At 42.3% G+C, this 14043-nt stretch overlaps 2 protein-coding genes across 2 annotated transcripts in view; one reads left to right on the plus strand and one right to left on the minus strand.

Annotated features, from left to right (window-relative positions):
- The window catches only part of T265_12971 (hypothetical protein), a gene marked incomplete at both ends in the record, with an annotated part of 28999 nt that extends 15375 nt beyond the window's left edge, over positions 1 to 13624 (plus strand). The window contains 3 exon segments of the mRNA XM_009166585.1: positions 1100 to 1570; positions 11195 to 11272; positions 13252 to 13624. Coding sequence (XP_009164849.1) covers positions 1100 to 1570; positions 11195 to 11272; positions 13252 to 13315 — 613 coding nt within the window.
- Positions 1 to 14043, minus strand: part of T265_02309 (hypothetical protein) — a gene marked incomplete at both ends in the record, with an annotated part of 38333 nt that overhangs the window by 5535 nt on the left and 18755 nt on the right. The window lies entirely within an intron of this gene.

Genomic DNA, 14043 nt, shown 5'->3' on the forward strand with positions numbered 1-14043 from the left:
TTGTTCGCAACATTACATGCCCACGAAGATCAACCAACTGTGATTCAACATTTGACAACGCGGTTCTCCTGTTTTGGCAAATTTGTTTCGTTACCTCAGAAAAACACTTTTTCTTTGAAACAGTTTCCTATCTCCTAGAGATCTCCTGATCTGCACCACATGAGCTGCCTCAACGTTCCGATGCAAAGTTATTCATTCAACTTCCGTTTGATCACAGCATTTTCATCGTACACATGAACCCAGAAGTGAACATTCAGTGGCTTAGACTAACCGGATGGGCCGCAGAAAGGGTAAAACTGATCATAGGCTATTGGCGAATTTCCAGTAGTCACTTCATACCGAGAAGAGGAGGAGTAATCGCTGTACCGAAAGAAACGTTTACCTAGAAGCGTTCTACGCCATTGAGTATGCATTTAGTCAACTTAAACAAACTATAAACAGGGTCTAAGATCATACGTGTACAGGAACAAGACTGAACGCTAGGGTGTATACTATGGCGCCGCCAATAAGAACGCCACTCTCGGTTTTATCAACTGGTCATCGCGTTTGGCCACAATTCACCCAAAGTTACGATGAGTCGTGCTAGAAAAGCGAGCAAAGGAGCACTTGCCCAACGGAATTTGTGTTGTTTTAAGTGATCCCAATTTGAATTTCATGACCTTTTATCAAGTCAAGGTTCAATTTTTCTATCTTTCCAAACTTTCCTGCTTGGCTCGTTGAAATAAGTTGGAGATCGAGTCTAAAGCGCTGACACAAGGCCTCCCGTATTTGTTGCTTCTTGAAGGCAGTCAGATACACAAACTTGTGATTGGAACTTTCAATGGAGTCACCACAAAATCATGGTGCACCTGCAAAGTGGTTCGAAGAATCATGCCTAATATGTAACAGAGGTGCCCAGCAAACTGACTTTACTTGTTTCCTAAAAGTCCCTTATGGAGCATTTTGACGTTTGGACGGGATAGGTATGATACAAGATGCAATGTTAAACCTGAAATATGGCATATGGCAAGTATTCCCGTGAATATTCTTTATAAAAAATTGCGCTCCTGACTCCACTGCTCATTATGATTAACACTGTTCAAATCTTTCCACGCTCTAGAACCTCAAATATTAATGACTCCAGCCTGGAATTCCAGCTTCCAGTTTTGCGATCAAGACACTACCGGCTTGTCACTTTACTTCATAAGTATGGCATAACTTCTGAAGATGAGGAGAAGATATCTTCCAACACCTGCCAATCACTGCTTGACAGTAAATCAGTGTCGGCCACAATTGCACTTAGAAATCTTTGGACCGATCTGGCTGGAGACAAACTCTGCAGAATGCAACGAGCGGCCATTGGTCAATTTGAACGTCTTATTCAACAGGGATGCCGTTCACCCTTGGCCAGATCATTCATGTCACCAACCAGCAAGCAACACCGCCAGTGGCGACGTGAGGCGGCAATTCTTCAACACTTTGGCAAAGTGATAAGTGGGAAGCACTTTTCCTATTTTGACTTCTGGCCAGCTCCTGCCGTGGAGAGTAGTGATGAGGGTGAATCTGATGCATCTGATAAATCTTCGGACGGGTAGGTTCCCATCATTTGAGTTGTGTTAAGTCGAGTTTACCTGCCCCTTGTACGAGAACTTTCATGTTCAGATTTGTCCAACGGGGAATCACTACGATATTTGTACTTTTTACACTAATCCGATCATTCAACTCCTAACACGACCAAATCTCAATAAAAATTACCACATCTCCTCAAGCTACCATCAATTTGTAAGTAACTCGGAGGAAGAATAAAACTCATCCAGTGAGTGAAACTTTCTTTTGAGCAGTCGTCACTTGAGGACCCAACAAACGCAAGTCCACGTGATGTGGCTTCTATGACTGAGAGATGAGCAGCTCTATATCCCGTCCAACTGAGCGCTAGTCACTCTGCAGTTTAGCCGATTGAGGCCTAACGTTTATGCGTTTATCCTCTGAGCAAGAGGTAGCGGGTTTAAAACTATCTGAGTTCCTTGAGATGAATGGGGCTCTCAGTAAGAATGAGACAGCTATACAGTGTTTCTGGACATTTCAACCCTGACGAGGAAACTTCATCTATGAATAATATATGTAGTTCAAAGTGCTGTGAAAGTAGAGGCCTCAAGTCAGTTTTGTCATAGAGGTTTCAAGCTACTTGGGAAAGGATGAAGGCCCTCGCTGCGGAGTTGTTTATTGGAAAATGCCAACTGAGCAGTTACAGACTGTTAGACAGAGAAGCAAAAATCTCATTCGCATCCTGTTTACAAAAACTGAATATCCATCTTCTCTTTGAAAGCGTCTTCCTGAACTTTCTTGGGTATTCATTGACTGTTGCTCAACTCCAAGCAAATGCTACAAAGCAACTCCACAGATTCCGCAATAGATCTCACTTTTCAAGAGGCGCAAATCGGATTTATGAGAACACCAAATACTATTCACATGCCTCCCCATCAGTAGCATCACCGTTACACTTCCACTGCGAAACATTCAGAGAATCTGAATGCAAACTAACAGTACGAGCTCTCTCAAAGCCACAAAATTTAGGCAAATTTAGTCATCATTGTGACCTATTCGGCTGGGTGTTTCCACCTATCTCTTACACCTCTTGCGCGCACCAGTTAGTATCGGGTATACAAATTCAAGTTATTTAAAACGCAAAAACGAGACTACATCATGCAGATGGACGAACGTTTTTCATGCACGCACTTTGTCGCTCTAGGTTTAGCGCCCCCTTCGTTGTCCATGATGTTGAAGATGATGATAATGAGCCAGTGAGAAGATCGTTTCCCTTCCAGCATATGAATGAATGAAAAGAACTCTTTCAGGTAAACAGCGTGCTGATATGCAATCTAACTGGACAACCCTGTGGGATGTGCACAGCTCATTCGTCGAGGAGAACTTCCTTGCCACTTTCTCCCCTTATACATCAGGATTAGTAGGATCATGGTTTTTTAAAATCGGCAGTGGTTCTGGGTCATCTATTGCAGGAAACTGAGCACTTTTAATATTTATTACGAGTACAGGTGACGCCGCTGACCCTTAACAATCTACTGACAAACATGTAGCTATGCATCAGCAGTTTCGGCCACCACCTCCAATGGGCCGCTGCTTAGCCCATCTGCCAAATCACCAATGAACGGACCTAAGGCAATAATAACCACCGTACAGCAAAAAGACGGTCCTTACAGCTGATGATGATGAGGATGATGATGATGATGATGATGATGATGATGATGATGACGATGATGATGATGATGATGATGACGATGATGATGATGATGATGATGACGATGATGATGATGATGATGATGACGATGATGATGATGATGATGATGACGATGATGATGATGATGATGATGACGATGATGATGATGATGATGATGACGATGATGATGATGATGATGATGACGATGATGATGATGATGATGATGACGATGATGATGATGATGATGATGACGATGATGATGATGATGATGATGACGATGATGATGATGATGATGATGACGATGATGATGATGATGATGATGACGATGATGATGATGATGATGATGACGATGATGATGATGATGATGATGACGATGATGATGATGATGATGATGACGATGATGATGATGATGATGATGACGATGATGATGATGATGATGATGACGATGATGATGATGATGATGATGACGATGATGATGATGATGATGATGACGATGATGATGATGATGATGATGACGATGATGATGATGATGATGATGACGATGATGATGATGATGATGATGACGATGATGATGATGATGATGATGACGATGATGATGATGATGATGATGACGATGATGATGATGATGATGATGACGATGATGATGATGATGATGATGACGATGATGATGATGATGATGATGACGATGATGATGATGATGATGATGACGATGATGATGATGATGATGATGACGATGATGATGATGATGATGATGACGATGATGATGATGATGATGATGAATGATGATGATGATGATGATGAAGATGATGATGATGATGATGATAAAGTTTGCGATGATTTGAATTTAGTTCGAGCACCATTTCTCGTGCAAATTATGGCGGTTATAGTTCATTAGCGAATGGGTTAGCGAAAGAACTGACGGAATACATGTGATGAAACAAGCCGCTCGAAGTGATTGAAGATTGTTCAGCATGATGACCAAGATCATGTAGGCATAAAATCGATGGATATCAACGGCGCACTGACAATGTCTCCTCGACTGGGAACGAAAAGTTTGCAAACCAATTGCCAAGCTCGGCGGACAGATCAACTACCATCTGATCAACCACCTGTAAATGCACTTGAGCCGCCTATATTTCGACAAATCGACAACAAATTCGGACGTTGCACGCTCCAAACAGCCCCTCGATGGGAGGCTTTTGCTTGCCATTAGGTATCACACAACAACAGCAACACTTCCTTCATGAATGTCTGCGGAAGTGCATCCTTCCACGTAGTGTAACCTATCGACCTCCACTGAATCATCCACAAGCTTGAAGGTCGGTCAGACTGCATGTTAGACGGATGTTCCGGTCAATGATTACAAATGCACATAATCGCACTAGAATGTACGAAAAAATAGTCAGTGAGCATAAAGCACCCTGCCGGAGGATATTGGGCCCAGAACTACTGCTGTAACGGTGGAGACTACTGATGAAGCATGCGAGTAGTATGTGGTTTTCTCATAAATCCGCCTCACGTCTATTGAAAAGTGAGGTTTATTACGGAATTTGTGGAGTTGCTTAGTAGCATTCGTTTACATTTGACTGATAGTCAATGAGAATCCAGAAAAGTTCAGGAAGAGGAAGTCGGATATTCAGTTTTTATAAACAAGATACATATGAGAGTTTTGGTTCCATGGCCAACAATCTGTAACTGTTAAGTTAGTGTTTTCGAATGAATTACTCCGCATCAGAGGCCTTTTTTCTATCACTACAACAACTCAGCACTGCAATAGAGCAAACAGCCAGGTCTGCCGCCAAAATAGAAAACTTATTTCAAAACGAACTCGCTTGGCTAGTTTGTAACCGCGAAGTGGAGATCACCCACGAACCTCTTCAACAGACAGCTTGCAGAAGCAGAAAAGAATGTTTCAATCAGAAGACTCACTTTTAACTCCCTGGACGTCGTCAAACGCACCAGCACTGGTACAACTGACCATGATTTATCAATGGTGGTTTCTCTTTGGTCAATGAAATCACACCAATCACGTATGAAAGGCTTCAAGTTGTCTATCAGAACCTACACGTGACTATTTGGGTAACTGAATTGAGAAAACTAACCGCAGACAGGTGTTCCATAACGTCTGCGTGGGTTTTGAAAATGTAGGCACCTGAGATGTCTTTGTAGTTGACTTGTCATAGGTCCCCCACTCTATCCAGTTTGTTTCCATTATTCAGATAAATTGACATAGTCACAAGCAGTGAAGCATCAGCGTTCTCATGCGGTCTCGCCGTTACTGGTGTTGACACTGATGATCATTTTCAAAGGCTTTATTTAACAGGTCCATTTAGCTGAAACCATCGAATGCTCCAAATTCCTTCGGTGTTTCCCTAAGCTAAATTTTTCGACCCTTTTTGTGTGAATCCGCGATAGCTAGCGGAGAACTCTATAGAATAACCGTCTAAGTACACAATAATTGGGAATAAATGGTTTTATTCAAAAAAGCATGCGATTTGTAATCTTTCTGATGTCGATGTTTACGAGATTCTCCAATAAAATCCACCACTGGAAAAATTAGGAAAAATCTCCAACTGTTCTCGCTTGTTCCGGGGTCCCAAATGCCGTGTACATAAATTGATTCGACGTGGAAATCAATCAGCCTACCGGTTTGTTAGGACAACAGTCGAAAAATATACTACATCTGCTACATCGAGAAAATTAACACAACATAATAATACACAGGACATAACACAATATCCCAAACTATGTATTTTAATTAGTGTCAAGACTTGGAGACGAATAAACTAGCGGCCGGGGACCGTAAAACGACAAGGAACGTACTTGGTGCACCAGAATCCTTTCAGTAGAATTGAACAAGTCACACAATGAGGTTCCGAAACATCAACTACAGTGATTCATCCATGTGCTGCTCATATCGGAACATGGTCTACCAAGGTCATTTGTTCTTCTCGCCTTCCGGAAATTGACGGAACCCGCAAGATGGATAGCGCGTGACTTGCCAGAATTGTGTAAAAGAGATTACGAAGAGTTTGTTTGTCTTTGATGCTATACACCGTCCAGGATACGGTCCCCATGACTTTTCCCCGCTGGGTTGGAGACACTGCAAAAAAAGGCAAATGATCGATATCAGTGGCGTTTGTGCTGCCAGTTTCCAGATTGTCCGACTGAGCGTTTGAAAATGTAGACATTTCAGAATTTATTCACTGGGTCAGCATCAGTTCTCTTCAACACCCACCCCTTATGCGCTTCTCACCTTAGGGTTTTATGTATTAATAAATAAACATTATGATTGTATGACAATGAAGCATCAGTGCCAACGTTGATATTACTGTCTCTGATGATGATGATGATGGCGATTTTTTGTTCGTGATGGGGATAAATGTGATGATGATGATGATGAGACGTTGAACTTTGATCAGCAGAATAGATTTTACTCGCCTAATTGACACAACCTTGGCCCAGTACGGGCCTAGCTGCATTGAACAAGGACCCTCGATTTAAAAGAAATCAAAGTTGTGCATTATTGGATGTTACTGACTTTTAAAGACATCGAGACAGGCATCGAGTTTATCGTTCGGCTAGCTAGTTTCTTGTTCTGAGCGCTAATTACTTCCAAATGTAAGAACATATTTGCCGACTAGGTGTTCGCACTGTGAGATTGCCAAGACAGCATTTCTATCCTTCGAAAACGATGGTATTGGGCTATATTCTTTAAATGAGCACATTACGTTAGCAAAATTGCGTGCGCATCCTACAGCATTTTTCATAAATGTCACTTTGATGCCAAACAGAACGTATTCGTTTCAGGCGCCAGGTAGATGATTTTCTTACCTCCAGTCCGAGGCCCAATGGGCATCTTTCCTGTAGCCATCTGAAAAATGTTTGCTTCTGTTTTGTAGTAAAACTCCCTTCTTAATGGATCACCAGGCTCTTAACATGTCGATTTTACAACATATCAGTTGTTCACCCCACACAAACCAAGTAATATGACCTCCGGTTGACACTGAACCCTTTGTGTGACCATTTAATTCACACATTAAAAACGTATCATCTGAGTGGAGTCTTTAATAACCTGACTGGCCAATAAGAAACTACGCGAGATTTTCTGAAAGACGCCTACTTCAGATTCGAGGCCTACCTAAAGAAAAAATTCTGAATCGACTTAGACCTGGGTCGCATCGAGCACAGAAGTGTGAATACGGCGTCATCTCTCTATTATATTCTGAGGGACCAGATTTAAAAGTATTTGCTCGCACAGAAGTTATACTTCGAGCAGCGCCTTGACAACAAGCAGAGTCTGAACAACATCTTATCCACTTCTGTTGGAAAAGTATCTGAACCGACGGAGTCAACGCCATTGGATCACTTTTGAAAAGCTCAAAATGGGTCATCGACATTCTCTGACAAACGTATTAAATTTTCCATGGTTTCATCACCGCTTCTGCGGTGCTAGTGAGAGAGAGAGAGTGGTTGATTATAAAAGCGTTTTGTCGGTATGGACGAAACGGTCACATTCCGTATTAGGAGCTTTCTTGGGGAGGGGCTGATTTGTCAAGTTTCGCATAAAAGGATGTTGGACCTCATAAAAATTTATCTGGAGGAATTGACTTGGTTTATGAGCATTCAATTAGGCGTAGATAGGCAGAATTAACAGTCTGCGCTTGTAGTAAAGCGTCACATCTTTTCTGTGTATAGATCCAAACCAACGAGAGAAAATTATTGATCAGTACCACCAGTATACTACATTTAACACCGTAGGTCCAGTCATTGTCAGCCACCGAAAGTGACCTTTGTATTTCACAACAAAGTGACGTAACGTAAAAACATGTACGGAACTGCATGTAGTCCCTTCTCAGTTACAATATTTAAGGTTGGAGTTGCGTAAGAGAAGAAATATCACTTTAAGCTGTAGCACTTGCTTCGTAAATAGCTACTGCGCTACCCAGGGGTAACGGGAGGATCTCAGTCAGGTGTCAGGGCGACGGGACCTACGTAAGAGTGAACAAGAAGTCAGACCTGGGGTAGAACCACCAACCTTTCACTCGGTGGCTCTGTGTCCTCACTACGGAGGTTGCAATGGTAGGTCTGGCGTAGTGGTGCTCTGCGAGACCGAGAAAGCATTCATCCTAATGCCTTCATCATCAATACCTCTGCTCATCACTCAGATTAGCCACCAATGTTTTGCTACTCACGGCAACCTAATAGCCATCCGCATTATGGGTATCGTTTTCGTTGTATTACACTAAAATATAGAGTAAAAATCTTTCACTGGATAAAATAACTTTAGAACTAAAATGCTCCCAGGTAAAGGATCTTGAGTGGTCTTTCCATACATCCGAGTTTGTGAATATGGCAATTTATTAATTCTGCACTCGCTTGATGTGACCAAATGTAAAGATGGGTTTTTTTTTATTTTTCTATCGGGAATAAATTAGCGCACGCTTTGAATCGATGACATTAAGACCGTTTCATTGTCAAATATTTCGCACAGCTGCTTTCCCTCCGAGGGTATCTTTCGTCCTTTTGCTTCGAGAAGTTAGCCTTATTCCATCCAGTATTGTGTAGAGCATCAGGTTAAAAGTTCAACTAAATTACTTGAGGCCATCGTTTCCGGAAACCTACTTAATTCACAACTACAATAACCATACGAACGTTGCCTATGGATGCAATTGTATCAGTTGAGTTAAATAAGCCAGTCAATCAAGCCAAACTTTAGGCTCCCCAAAGCCACCAAGCTCATCTGAGGAAGTCTGGAGGAAAGTGTAGCATTTCTGACATGATCACGTAAGATTCGTTTGTAGATGTCTGTATTTTGGTTTCCGCATTCATGGCCACCTAGTACACTCGTCCCAGAATCCTGGAGAAGATGCACTTTTACAACTTCTCAAGAACTTATTACATACGTGATAGCAACTCACTTTCGGTTGATTTGCGGTTTCGCAAACTGAAGAGCCAACTATGTTTGAACTTACTGCACTACTCATAAGGTTACTGAAAACGTTTCGACACGACCGGTCTCGCTCTTCTTGAGGATCATCAAGTAGGCGCAGTCCCCGACTCTCCATCAACCTTATGTTCTACTTGAACCCAAATTGTACGAAATTGACGAACTACACTCATTTGTAAACCAATTTGGCTTTCACGGGAGTCTCACACGGAACCCAACAGGATCTTTGGTTCATGCTGTTTTTAAGAAACTGAGTGTGCTGCACCAGGCCTTATGTTGCATTTGGCACGATATTCGAGCTGTATAGGCGTAAAACCTATCATAAGGTTACTGAAAACTCTTCGACAGGTTATGTTTCGTTTGGCACGATATTCGAGTTGTATAGGCGTAAGGTTGCTGAAAACTCTTCGACAGTTCACGACCGGTTTCTCCCTTCTTGAAACTTATCAGGTAGGCTTAAAAACATCATAAATGTGAGATTCAGCTGGGTTCCAAGGGATTTTCCAGCAAAACCAAATTGGTTTGCATATGAGTTTAATTCGCCAGCCAACTATGTTCTTTTCATCTACAGAAAGGACACACCACTTGCCAGATTCCCCTCAATCTTTGGTGATTACACCTACCAATAAGATGGCCGCTCTTTGTTTCGACGAATTCCTGTTCGTCGAATTGCTTTATCACATTGCAGATACTCTCTGTACCAGACATTGCAGTATATTTTCATGAGAAAAAACTACCGAGGTATTGCGGTTCATTTGCGTTCCTGGTGGGACACAAGCAAGCATTAATTTGTCAGCTCTAAAATAGGACAGATAGGACCAAACTGTGACCATTGGTCGGTTGGCAAAAACTGTTGTTGAAATACAACACTGTCATCAGTCCATCAGTGAACTGGGCCCACGGTTCATCGAAGTCACGGAGTGGAATCAAGGAAAAAGTAGACACCTTTCAGACAATAAGGAAAGGTTTTCGCTTTTCTGGAAGTAAGTTCAGTGGCTTAGTCTGAACTACTAAGATGACCTTGAAAATTACATGAATTTCATATGTAGTATGCATGCAATGGAAGCACCAGGGGACAGTGATTCTCCTTGAGGCAGGTGTTCACGACAATTTCTGTGGATGGAAAACAGAAACAAAGCTCGTGAGCCAAACCCAAGTAAGCACGGTTGTACATCACCAATACTTACATATGAACCAACCAAACTGACAGACACCGTATACTACGCATGGGAAAGTCCTTTGTTAGTTCAAAAGGGTCCCTGGAAGTAGGTCCTACTGGAAACTACTCGTTCAGCCTTCTGGTTACTGCTGACTGCTCGGACAATTGATTCTTGCAAGTGTTTCGAATAAAATAATCATACTGACTTTATACCTGATGGAAATCCAATTAATAATTCATTTTCATTTACCCTAAAAACAATGCTTTTAAGAGTGACCACCGGGTTGGAATGAAACATCCTCACTCATCGGGCAGTTAGTCTACTCTGTACATCATTCACCGAAAGTCAACTGATTAGATTTGATAGAAATGTCTGGGTTTGGGTCTAAAGAACTTTCTCTGTTTTGAGGAGCCTTTGTTCTTTCAGATCTCAGCTTTGTTCTTTTGATATCCTCCAAATTGAAGAGGAAATTAAAAGTTGTCAAATGACTTTTTCCTTACTTTAGGCTTACACAGTAAGGAAAGTGCGTAGATGGATTGTAAAACCCAACCTGCGTCAAGTTTTGTCGCATTTTTACCTCAGTGGCTGAGTGAATATGCAATTGGTACTTCCCAAACTACAATAACTTTGTGTGTAGGCGTTCAGCGTGCCGAGCATGGTTTACACGCATATCAGGTCTCAATTGGTTTTAGCGGATACATCAGGCAACTCCCTGTACGCTTCACAGGGTTCCCTTTGTCGTTTAATGCAAGGCCAAGATATCCCGAGCCCATACCACTTAAGCGAAAACGCACCCTGGGACAGTAAACTGTGGATAAGTCATAGTCCACTGGTAAAACCAATGTTTGCACGACACCTCTTAATTTCCAGTCAAAGAAAGCATGAAAAGCTACCCGCCGTCTCTGCCGGTCCTAGCAAAGGAGAAGCTCACCGGCCACAGGACCCAAGGTAAGTTATTTGCCTGAAGACCTTGCCCTAACTGTGTGTCATTTTAATAAAAGCCGGCATTTGACGATTCTATTTCCGAAGCCAAGGACCGCGTGATGAAAAACTGTATTGGCGCAATCTTTTTCATCTAAAACTCACCTACCTTAGTTTATATAAGACTAAGCTCAATAGCAGGTTTTAGGTTCCTCTTGCACGAGTTCACACACAGAGTAAACGTGAAAGAACATTTCTTTGATATGAAGTACTTTTGAAACACCATGTTTTTCTCGGAGCGTGAGGTGAGGCACAAAAGTCTGCTACATAAAGAACTGATAGGTTAGACAGCCTCATTTAGGTGGGCCGCAACCTAAAGAAAGAACTATGCTGGCTCAAAGCAATTATGCAGTTCCGTATCAAGCACCAAAGTACGCCGAGTTTGGCTAATTCAGTTGCGCCCCCCACCCCCCTAAAATCTGGGAGAACAAGAAGCAGATGCAGTTACTCAACCGGGTAATTAATATCAAATTGTGCTTGCTGTCTGATAAAGTCTGAGATTGGACAACAACCCGATTACCACGTGACTGAACCAGGCTCGTAAGCATCACTAGTTCTGGTGTGTTGGATTCCGGATGGATGCAACCCCGAATGAGCTTAAATTAGTGCGCAGATTATGGTAGCCACAGTGTAATTTGGAAATTATATGCACTACTGACAGTTCTTAGTTTGGTTAACATTGGTGAGTTGCAGCAGCACGCATAGAAATAAATGCCATGCGAACTGTGGAGCAAGTCAAAAGAGGTACTTATCGTTCGTGAAAGTCCCTTGGTGAAAGTCTGGACGGCTGGAACGTGTTTTCTCTACAGTATAGCTGCTACACGTGTTCTTTTATTGTCCGTGGACTTGTAGAGGGCGGCTGGCATCCTGCTCTCTGAGCGCGTGCGCGAGTTTGTGCGTGTTGTTTGTGCTCGGTCTTCCCATATATAGCTACGTTTGCGTGGGCGTGAGCGTGGGTGTGTCAGCACGTGAGTTGTTGCCCCGCTTACTAAATGGTACAGACACTCAGTGTCAGATGAATCACCTTTGGGTGACGTGGTTTGTGAGCGTAGCAAAAGGACAAGTCTCGTGATCTGGTTAGCGACTGTGAGCGATGAAATCGCTACAAGGACTGTTGTGTCATTGCATACTTCCTTAATAAGCATAATCCGGTGCGTGTGGGCGTGTGAGAGTGTATGGTGAGCTCTCTAACAACTTCCCTACAAAAGCGTTTTCCGATAAGGAAACCCACTCTCTGCATTCTTGTCTAATTTCGTCAGTGATGAAACACTGAGGCGGCCTCTGTGAGTTCCTAAGAACCTTGAAGTTCAAATGGTTGCTGGTGGGAACCTCGTAGGTCAGACAACATCACATCACCTTTGAAAACGAAGGCAACGTGCAAGCTTCGTTAAAAAAGCCGAAAACCACTACATCATCCTTCGGTATGCTTCCGGCCCTTTCAAATTTCAAAAACATGCTTCAAGAAGTTTAGTCTCTGAACACACTACTTGCGATTCAAGAAGAATCGCGGCAGGTTGTGGAGAATTCTACAAACCTCGGTAGCCGTGTTAACCCTGACGGAATTGTCTGCTATATATGGGAGTAAACTGATATCAGAATAAATCGGACTTTTGTCTATGGTTGCCATCTCTAACAGGATGACGTACTGCATGAACAACACCTAAACTCACTTCTACCGTTTTCCTGACTTGTGGGTGAAGTTACGTAGTTCCGAATTGCCAAACCAGCAACTTCGTCTTAGCGAACATTACACAGTGAAACAATATCAGCTGATGTGATTATGCAACTAGCTTGTGGCAGGAAATTCGATCTCGTAGATCTCTCCGGGAACACTAGGGATCTTCTTCTGTCTAGGGGTTTCTTCTAATTTTGCCGAAAATGTCACTTATCAGGACGAACATTCTCTTGACTAAACCCTGCATTTCTCCGTTTCTTCGCCTGTGCAGAAAACGGAAGAACGAACCAGTAAAGAAACTGAATATCGGGAGACAGAATATTAGGGCGTTTTGAGGCAGCATATTAAATGTACTCAGTTTAAGTGGCAAACTTGATCTGCGGTTGTTTTAGCGAAATCCGACCCAAGTGCACAGTAGCTCAAGACCTACCCATTGAAATCGAGTTCATCAAACGCTGGTCTCCGCGATATCAAAGGAGGACAAGCCAATTCGTTTTACCTTTATTTTTGACAATTTGTTAACCACCATATGGTTCTGAAGCAGACTATAGGTGCACAGCGATATCGCCTGCAAACTCTTGAAATGGGTGATAACTTTTTTAAATTGACAATTGCTTTTCTTTTTTCTTGTTAGTAAACGGCGGGTGAAAGGAAAATTTTAGTAATCAAAGGAGTCTGTTGTATATCAGACTAACTTGAGCACTTCCCGGGGGAAATGAGCAGTTCTGGTAATGTGGCCGTACACGTTAGATTGGTTTCCCCGTTTTGATGTTATGTTATGGACATCTCTGGAAAATGGCAGGAAAAGCCGAATGGTTTGTTAGAGATCACACTGTTTTAACCTAATGCCGCCGAGTGTTTGTTAAAAATCGCCGCACAGGAAAAGTTCTAAATTATCTGGGAAAAACGCGTTGGGGACTTGATCGCCCATCTTTCCTACTGTACAGGACAATCACAAGTTCATCAATTAGCATAAAATCGTCCGCTGCTTCACTCATTTTTATGAAAACTGGATTCCAGATTCCAGATTAGATAACGATATGTCAACTATGCAATTTTAATA

Source organism: Opisthorchis viverrini (genome assembly GCF_000715545.1).
Source record: "Opisthorchis viverrini unplaced genomic scaffold opera_v5_28, whole genome shotgun sequence".
Lineage (NCBI taxonomy): Eukaryota > Metazoa > Platyhelminthes > Trematoda > Opisthorchiida > Opisthorchiidae > Opisthorchis > Opisthorchis viverrini.